General features: G+C 48.4%; 1 protein-coding gene across 1 annotated transcript in view; it reads right to left on the reverse strand.

The window, feature by feature from the left end:
• LOC127636762 (beta/gamma crystallin domain-containing protein 3-like) overlaps positions 1-10000 on the reverse strand; it is a 30427-nt gene that overhangs the window by 14762 nt on the left and 5665 nt on the right. Inside the window, exons 4-6 of the mRNA XM_052117476.1 lie at positions 3800-6239; positions 3657-3701; positions 3239-3357 (exon numbers count right to left, since the gene is read on the reverse strand). Of these exons, the coding sequence (XP_051973436.1) occupies positions 3239-3357; positions 3657-3701; positions 3800-6239 (2604 nt within the window). The remainder of the gene's footprint in view (positions 1-3238; positions 3358-3656; positions 3702-3799; positions 6240-10000) is intronic.

Here is a 10000-nt window from a genome sequence, read left to right on the forward strand (position 1 = left end):
GAGAACTGGCCCCCACAGCGAGTCTGGTTTAGGGTTAGGGTGGGGTTAGTCAGATGGGAACTGGCCCCCACAGCGAGTCTGGTTTAGGGATAGGGTGGGGTTAGTCAGAGGGCAACTGGCCCCCACAGTGAGTCTGGTTTAAGGTTAGGGTGGGGTTAGTCAGAGGGGAACTGGCCCCACAGTGAGCCTGGTTTAGGGTTAGGGTGGGGTTAGTCAGAGGGGAACTGCCCCCACAGTGAGTCTGGTTTAGGGTTAGGGTGGGGTTAGTCAGAGGGGAACTGGCCCCCACAGAGAGTCTGGTTTAGGGTTGGGTTGGTCAGAGGGGAACTGGCCCCCACAGTGAGTCTGGTTTAGGGTTAGGGTGGGGTTAGTCAGAGGGGAACTGGCCCCCACAGTGAGTCTGGTTTAGGGTTAGGGTGGGGTTAGTCAGAGGGGAACTGGCCCCACAGCGAGTCTGGTTTAAGGTTAGGGTGGGTTGGTCAGAGGGGAACTGGCCCTCACAGCGAGTCTGGTTTAAGGTTAGGGTGGGTTGGTCAGAGGGGAACTGGCCCCCACAGCGAGTCTGGTTTAGGGTTAGGGTGGGGTTAGTCAGAGGAGAACTGGCCCCCATAGCGAGTCTGGTTTAGGGTTAGGGTGGGGTTAGTCAGATGGGAACTGGCCCCCACAGCGAGTCTGGTTTAGGGATAGGGTGGGGTTAGTCAGAGGGCAACTGGCCCCCACAGCGAGTCTGGTTTAGGGATAGGGTGGGGTTAGTCAGAGGGCAACTGGCCCCCACAGTGAGTCTGGTTTAAGGTTAGGGTGGGGTTAGTCAGAGGGGAACTGCCCCCACAGTGAGTCTGGTTTAGGGTTAGGGTGGGGTTAGTCAGAGGGGAACTGCCCCCACAGTGAGTCTGGTTTAGGGTTAGGGTGGGGTTAGTCAGAGGGGAACTGGCCCCCACAGCGAGTCTGGTTTAGGGTTAGGGTTGGGTTGGTCAGAGGGGAACTGGCCCCCACAGTGAGTCTGGTTTAGGGTTAGGGTGGGGTTAGTCAGAGGGGAACTGGCCCCCACAGTGAGTCTGGTTTAGGGTTAGGGTGGGGTTAGTCAGAGGGGAACTGGCCCCCACAGCGAGTCTGGTTTAAGGTTAGGGTGGGTTGGTCAGAGGGGAACTGGCCCCCACAGCGAGTCTGGTTTAGGGTTAGGGTGGGTTGGTCAGAGGGGAACTGGCCCCCACAGCGAGTCTGGTTTAGGGTTAGGGTGGGTTGGTCAGAGGGGAACTGGCCCCCACAGTGAGTCTGGTTTAGGGTTAGGGTGGGGTTGGTCAGAGGGGAACTGGCTCCCACAGCGAGTCTGGTTTAGGGTTAGGGTTGGGTTGGTCAGAGGGGAACTGGCCCCCACAGTGAGTCTGGTTTAGGGTTAGGGTGGGGTTAGTCAGATGGGAACTGGCCCCCACAGTGAGTCTGGTTTAGGGTTAGGGTGGGGTTAGTCAGAGGGGAACTGGCCCCCACAGCGAGTCTGGTTTAAGGTTAGGGTGGGTTGGTCAGAGGGGAACTGGCCCCCACAGCGAGTCTGGTTTAAGGTTAGGGTGGGTTGGTCAGAGGGGAACTGGCCCCCACAGCGAGTCTGGTTTAGGAGTTAGGGTGGGGTTAGTCAGAGGAGAACTGGCCCCCACAGCGAGTCTGGTTTAGGGTTAGGGTGGGGTTAGTCAGATCGGAACTGGCCCCCACAGCGAGTCTGGTTTAGGGATAGGGTGGGGTTAGTCAGAGGGCAACTGGCCCCCACAGTGAGTCTGGTTTAAGGTTAGGGTGGGGTTAGTCAGAGGGGAACTGGCCCCACAGTGAGTCTGGTTTAGGGTTAGGGTGGGGTTAGTCAGAGGGGAACTGCCCCCACAGTGAGTCTGGTTTAGGGTTAGGGTGGGGTTAGTAAGAGGGGAACTGGCCCCCACAGCGAGTCTGGTTTAGGGTTAGAGTTGGGTTGGTCAGAGGGGAACTGGCCCCCACAGTGAGTCTGGTTTAGGGTTAGGGTGGGGTTAGTCAGAGGGGAACTGGCCCCCACAGTGAGTCTGGTTTAGGGTTAGGGTGGGGTTAGTCAGAGGGGAACTGGCCCCCACAGAGAGTCTGGTTTAAGGTTAGGGTGGGTTGGTCAGAGGGGAACTGGCCTCCACAGTGAGTCTGGTTTAAGGTTAGGGTGGGTTGGTCAGAGGGGAACTGGCCCCCACAGCGAGTCTGGTTTAGGGCTAGGGTTGGGGTTAGTCAGAGGGGAACTGCCCCCACAGCGAGTCTGGTTTAGGGTTAGGGTGGGGTTAGTCAGAGGGGAACTGGCCCCCACAGTGAGTCTGGTTTAGGGTTAGGGTGGGGTTAGTCAGAGGGGAACTGGCCCCCACAGTGAGTCTGGTTTAGGGTTAGGGTGGGGTTAGTCAGAGGGAACTGGCCCCCACAGTGAGTCTGGTTTAGGGTTAGGGTGGGGTTAGTCAGAGGGAACTGGCCCCCACAGTGAGTCTGGTTTAGGGTTAGGGTTGGGGTTAGTCAGAGGGAACTGCCCCCACAGTGAGTCTGGTTTAGGGTTAGGGTGGGGTTAGTCAGAGGGAACTGGCCCCCACAGTGAGTCTGGTTTAGGGTTAGGGTGGGGTTAGTCAGAGGGAACTGGCCCCCACAGTGAGTCTGGTTTAGGGTTAGGGTGGGGTTAGTCAGAGGGAACTGGCCCCCACAGTGAGTCTGGTTTAGGGTTAGGGTGGGGTTAGTCAGAGGGGAACTGGCCCCCACAGTGAGTCTGGTTTAGGGTTAGGGTGGGGTTAGTCAGAGGGGAACTGGCCCCCACAGTGAGTCTGGTTTAGGGTTAGGGTTGGGGTTAGTCAGAGGGGAACTGCCCCCACAGTGAGTCTGGTTTAGGGTTAGGGTGGGGTTAGTCAGAGGGGAACTGGCCCCCACAGTGAGTCTGGTTTAGGGTTAGGGTGGGTTGGTCAGAGGGGAACTGCCCCCACAGTGAGTCTGGTTTAGGGTTAGGGTGGGGTTAGTCAGAGGGGAACTGCCCCCACAGGGAGTCTGGTTTCTCACAAGATAATTTTTCTGCATTAATCCCCATCTTATGTTGTTTTGTGTTCCTTCAGTCACCTTCAGCTGCTCACTGGGGTTCAATTACACAATGATGACTCTAAACTTATAGATATTACAGATTTATCTGCTGCTAAGCTGCTTTGAAACGATATGTTCTGAAAGGCGCTATACAAATAACAATGACTTGACTTAAAGTAAACATGTTTACCATCCTCTGAGCACGTGAATCGTTGCTCCACAAGGGAACAGAACTCTGTTGGTGTCCTCCACGTCATCACAGATTTCTCTTCTGTCACCACTGATTGACTGACCTTCATAGATGAGCATCTGTGTTAGCAAAGACACGTCAGCTACAGCGAACAAACCACTCTTGTGCTGGACACATGCTGTCCAGAGTGTCTGTACAGTGCAGAGACATCACAGCAATGAATAACCACTTACATCACAGAGATGATTAAAATCTATAGAGATTAAACTAAGAGCAACGGAGGAGTTATTGTCCTCCTTTTACTGACCTGAAGCCCCATGTAAGGAAATGCAAAGTGCTGTTTCAAGCATTCAGATCAAACACAGCAAACAATTAGAACAGCAGGAGGCCTAATGAATGACAACAAAGAGAAACTTACTATAGAAGGTCTCGGGATGACCCGTCCAAAGCCTTCAATCTCTCCCTGTGAGGACATAAATAGCCCAAAGATAAGCTAGCTAACATAACTGCTGAACTAGTTAACATAATTGGAAACATAACCCGTTGATTAAAGCACATTACCATGACGGTTGTGTTGGTTTCATTACAGCACACAATGTGTTTAGTGTCTTTGGGTTCTTTATCAGCAGACGTCGTCACTCTGGATTTTAAATACTGATAGAAAGGTGCATTGATATTCTTTCCAGCGTTCACCTGCGTGCTATTATATTCCAGCTCCTCCTGGATTCTTTCATGAGCTCCTTTAGCAGTCTGATCAATATTTGAGCTAAGCTCATCCTCTGTATTTGGCTTCTGGACAGGTTTGGCCTCAGTGAGTTGTTGGTGCACTAAAACACGGAAGTTATTATCATCACCATCATCATCTTCCTCACTGCCGTCTCTGTAGCAGTGCCACAGCGGTATTGTGGTGGCTCTCAAAGACTCGGCCTGGTCCTCATCTGAAACGCAGACCACACTGGACTGAAGTTTCTCGCTGACTGACTGCAGGAGGGAGAGGATGGATGAGGCCGGCTGCTCCACGCTCCTTTGCTCCTCTTCTGTCAACGGCAGAACCTGCAGCGTCTCCGAGACTTCCTCATGCCCCGACTCCTCCTCGTAGATGGGAGAGAGGGAGAAGGGGTATGCTTTGGCTCTGCGTGTGCCTGGACTGTGCACAGGCCCCGTGTCGTTCACGAACACAGCATCTATCTCCTCCTCCTCACTGATGATGGCAAAGCCTCCGTCGACCTGGTGGAGATCAAGTTGTGGATGTTGGGGAACAGAAGCCGCGCCTCTGCTGGAACTGTCCGGGAGGTCGAGATGAAGTGTCCTCCCTGAAGGAGATACGGCTGATATTCTACCATCTGCTTGATCCAAGTTGAGCGTCACAGGACTCTGCCTTTGGTCATCTGTTACCTCACAGCTGATCGCTTTGACTGACATCCACTGAGACGGACCTAACCCTCTTGAGTGTGTCTGGACATCAGTCACACATGCTGGGAAACTCTGATCTTCTCCAGTCACAGAGTCACAGCAGACCTGGTCCTGATCTGCACCACCTGAATAAAGTGTAGCTGTGTAGCTTTGTGTAGCTGTCGGCTGCTGTGCAAAATCTGTCTTTGGTGTCTCTCTAATTGCAGGATCTTTTGTGTCAGATTCAGGACTTGGAATAAAAGGATCACACTTACCCGATACACTGAGAGATTGAGTTTGACTCTCCTGATTTACAAGCGAATCAATGTCAGGAGTGATTGAAGAAGCATCACAGGAATCAGTGTCCAGGTTGTGTCTGCAGTTATTGCTCTTTTTATTGTCTTTGGCTGAATCCTGACATCTGTTTTCCACTCTGTATTGCTCTGTTTCATATTCAGAGATATTTATTGCGTGTTGCTCTTTCTCTTCACCAATGAGAGACTCGCAAACAGCAGGCAGCACAACAGAGATGTCTTTTTTATGGAAAACGTCCCTATTACTGTGAACATTCGGTGATAATGGCTCATCATCAGCGTTTCTTCCACTGCTCTTACAGAACAGAGTTGCGTCCACTTCCTTTTCCTCAGCAGAATATTCAGGAACTGCTTGATTCTCATCATGCTCTTCGAGTTGACAGCTAATTGAACCTTTGTGAAGATCACAGGTCGACAGTGTGTCACACTCCACCTCAGATACATCCTTCATTTGAAAGGCAGCAAGAGCATTTTTCAAAATGCCATCAACCATCTTTTTAGACTCCAGTCGCAGAACCTCCTCGTCCAACCGAGAATCCTCTTCAGTCAACCTCTCTTCTTCACGGCAGTTCATCTGAGAATCATCAGGGCACAAACGCTCCTTTCTGTCAGTAAATACTGAGGAGGTTTTCTGCTTTAGTCTCTGCTCTGGAGCTGGATGTGGGCTGTGATGGTGCATCAGAGCATTGTTGCAGAATAAATGTGTCTCCTTTGGCATACAGTTCACTGATACCGTCTCTGGTGTCTCGCTCTGTGCGAGCTCTTCCTGGCCACTGTTAGAGGCTTCATTCAGTAGTCTCGGTTCTACTTTAGGAACGGTGTGAGCCGAGTCTGTTTCTATGCAAGTTATTAATTGATCAGAGCCTGTTTCAACAATATGATTGAGTTTGCTGGTTGGAGTCGCTCCAGATTCTACAGTGGGACCTCGGTCTGTAGTCTCTGTGTCTGTCCACAGGGCACTCTGGATCAAATTGTTTTCTACTTGTTGTTTCCATGAAGGATTATAAGACACTAGACTTACAGTAATGGAGTTATCTTGGCTATCAGAACTCATGGTGTTTAAAGCTGAGGAGATGACCGTGTCATCATGGCTGTCTGGATGTGTCACCTCCTCTCTCTCGGAGCTGGGTGAATGAAGCTCCAAGTGATGCTTCTTCTTTGCTCTCTTGAACTCGGTCTGTCCACGGTATGTCCCAATGGTTACCACAGGTTGACAGGCTAGATCAAAACATCTCTTGTCCTCCAAACACTCTGCCAAAGAATACTCTCGGAGTTCCTCACTATGTTCTTCATATCTGTGAAAAGAAAACAGTAGAAAATATCAACTGAAGACTTTAGTGAAGCTACTAATCTCCACACCTAACACAACATTGAGATTTTGCAGAAAAATAACTCAAACAAAGACAAGCTTTTGAGAGGTTGAAGATATGAAAACTTAAAGCTGAAGTTGTATAATGTAAACACTTAGTGTGTGTCATATGGCTGATGTGTAAAAGCATTTTCAGAACATTTCCATTAAATATTCAGAAGCAGCAGCTACACAAAAGCTTTGCCTGCAGGCACCGTACAGAAAGACTGCCCCAGTCTCATTATCCCCTGACTTGATTCATTCTTACATGAGACTAAGTTAAAAACTCACAGTGGGAAAATGTGTCAAGCAAATATGTTAATGTTGGATGTGTCATGCAGAGCATGGAAATATGTACTTGTAAATAAGAAAAATGCAACACAACACACTGCACACCAGATAGAATACTTAGTAGTGTACTGTCAGACACACTTAAACATCATTGATCACACGTGACATTAGAATCAATGAGTTTTCATTAAAGGACAGAAATGTAAAATAAAATGGATCTCCTGAGTGGAATTGTCTGAAGAATGCTGAAAATATTGAACATTTCATGAGGATTCTACAGCTCATAGTGCATGTGTGTGTGTGTGTGTGTGTGTGTGTGTGTGTGTAGGCCTGTCACGCAGCATGTTATTTCCAGCATAACTTGCGGTCTCTGGAAGGAGTCTTGGATCATTTGGCTCAACTGTGATATAAATAACATTTAAAAATAAAAACTGTCAGCTGTAGTCAGAGTCAATTTTCTGACTATAAGAGTTTTTTGGACAACTTGAAGTGTTTCCATTAACAGACCTCAGATACCAACATTCACAATAGTTTTATTTATTTCAATCAGAATGTTGTGCTGAACACATTTATACAATGTATCGTGCTCAAGATAAAGTGTGAAAATATACTGTTTATATACAGCAGAAAATTTGATTTCAACACAATAACACGGACACTGAGTCACAGCGGCAAAAGGATCCACTCACTGTTGAGAGAAACTAAGAGAAACCATTAGATACAGTACACCAGCACACCATGAGTAAACCGTGACAATCTCTATCAGCATCTCCAGTGAATGTGTTGTTCAACCGATAAGGGTCATGTGAGATGGAGGACGTTTAACATCTCAACATAATCTGTGCACATGATGAAAACACTTAACATAACATCATTCTGATTAAACACTGAAGAATCACATCCCTCCCTTCAAACACTGAAGAATCACATCCCTCCCACTAAACACTGAAGAATCACATCCCTCCCACTAAACACTGAAGAATCACATCCCTCCCACTAAACACTGAAGAATCACATCCCTCCCACTAAACACTGAAGAATCACATCCCTCCCTTCAAACACTGAAGAATCACATCCCTCCCTTCAAACACTGAAGAATCACATCCCTCCCGTTACACACTGAAGAATCACATCCCTCCCGATACACACTGAAGAATCACATCCCTCCCTTCACACACTGAAGAATCACATCCCTCCCTTCAAACACTGAAGAATCACATCCCTCCCACTAAACACTGAAGAATCACATCCCTCCCGTTACACACTGAAGAATCACATCCCTCCCTTCAAACACTGAAGAATCACATCCCTCCCTTCAAACACTGAAGAATCACATCCCTCCCACTAAACACTGAAGAATCACATCCCTCCCTTCAAACACTGAAGAATCACATCCCTCCCTTCAAACACTGAAGAATCACATCCCTCCCACTAAACACTGAAGAATCACATCCCTCCCTTCAAACACTGAAGAATCACATCCCTCCCGTTACACACTGAAGAATCACATCCCTCCCATTAAACACTGAAGAATCACATCCCTCCCTTCACACACTGAAGAATCACATCCCTCCCTTCAAACAATGAAGAATCACATCCCTCCCCTTAAACACTGAAGAATCACATCCCTCCCCTTAAACACTGAAGAATCACATCCCTCCCGTTACACACTGAAGAATCACATCCCTCCCGTTACACACTGAAGAATCACATCCCTCCCGTTACACACTGAAGAATCACATCCCTCCCTTCAAACAATGAAGAATCACATCCCTCCCCTTCAAACACTGAAGAATCACATCCCTCCCACTAAACACTGAAGAATCACATCCCTCCCTTCAAACACTGAAGAATCACATCCCTCCCACTAAACACTGAAGAATCACATCCCTCCCTTCACACACTGAAGAATCACATCCCTCCCTTCACACACTGAAGAATCACATCCCTCCCTTCAAACACTGAAGAATCACATCCCTCCCACTAAACACTGAAGAATCACATCCCTCCCGTCACACACTGAAGAATCACATCCCTCCCGTTAAACACTGAAGAATCACATCCCTCCCTTCACACACTGAAGAATCACATCCCTCCCTTCACACACTGAAGAATCACATCCCTCCCTTCACAAACTGAAGAATCACATCCCTCCCTTCACACACTGAAGAATCACATCCCTCCCGTTAAACACTGAAGAATCACATCCCTCCCTTCACACACTGAAGAATCACATCCCTCCCTTCACACACTGAAGAATCACATCCCTCCCACTAAACACTGAAGAATCACATCCCTCCCTTCAAACACTGAAGAATCACATCCCTCCCTTCAAACACTGAAGAATCACATCCCTCCCACTAAACACTGAAGAATCACATCCCTCCCTTCAAACACTGAAGAATCACATCCCTCCCGTTACACACTGAAGAATCACATCCCTCCCTTCAAACACTGAAGAATCACATCCCTCCCTTCAAACACTGAAGAATCACATCCCTCCCTTCACACACTGAAGAATCACATCCCTCCCTTCAAACACTGAAGAATCACATCCCTCCCGTTACACACTGAAGAATCACATCCCTCCCACTAAACACTGAAGAATCACATCCCTCCCGTTACACACTGAAGAATCACATCCCTCCCTTCACACACTGAAGAATCACATCCCTCCCTTCAAACAATGAAGAATCACATCCCTCCCCTTCAAACACTGAAGAATCACATCCCTCCCACTAAACACTGAAGAATCACATCCCTCCCGTTACACACTGAAGAATCACATCCCTCCCACTACACACTGAAGAATCACATCCCTCCCGTTACACACTGAAGAATCACATCCCTCCCTTCACACACTGAAGAATCACATCCCTCCCACTAAACACTGAAGAATCACATCCCTCCCTTCACACACTGAAGAATCACATCCCTCCCGTTAAACACTGAAGAATCACATCCCTCCCGTTAAACACTGAAGAATCACATCCCTCCCTTCACACACTGAAGAATCACATCCCTCCCACTAAACACTGAAGAATCACATCCCTCCCTTCACACACTGAAGAATCACATCCCTCCCACTAAACACTGAAGAATCACATCCCTCCCGTTAAACACTGAAGAATCACATCCCTCCCTTCACACACTGAAGAATCACATCCCTCCCTTCACACACTGAAGAATCACATCCCTCCCTTCAAACACTGAAGAATCACATCCCTCCCGTTAAACACTGAAGAATCACATCCCTCCCTTCACAAACTGAAGAATCACATCCCTCCCGTTAAACACTGAAGAATCACATCCCTCCCGTTAAACACTGAAGAATCACATCCCTCCCTTCACACACTGAAGAATCACATCCCTCCCTTCAAACACTGAAGAATCACATCCCTCCCTTCACACACTGAA

The sequence above is a fragment of the Xyrauchen texanus genome, chromosome 44 (genome assembly GCF_025860055.1).
Source record: "Xyrauchen texanus isolate HMW12.3.18 chromosome 44, RBS_HiC_50CHRs, whole genome shotgun sequence".
NCBI classification, from domain to species: domain Eukaryota; kingdom Metazoa; phylum Chordata; class Actinopteri; order Cypriniformes; family Catostomidae; genus Xyrauchen; species Xyrauchen texanus.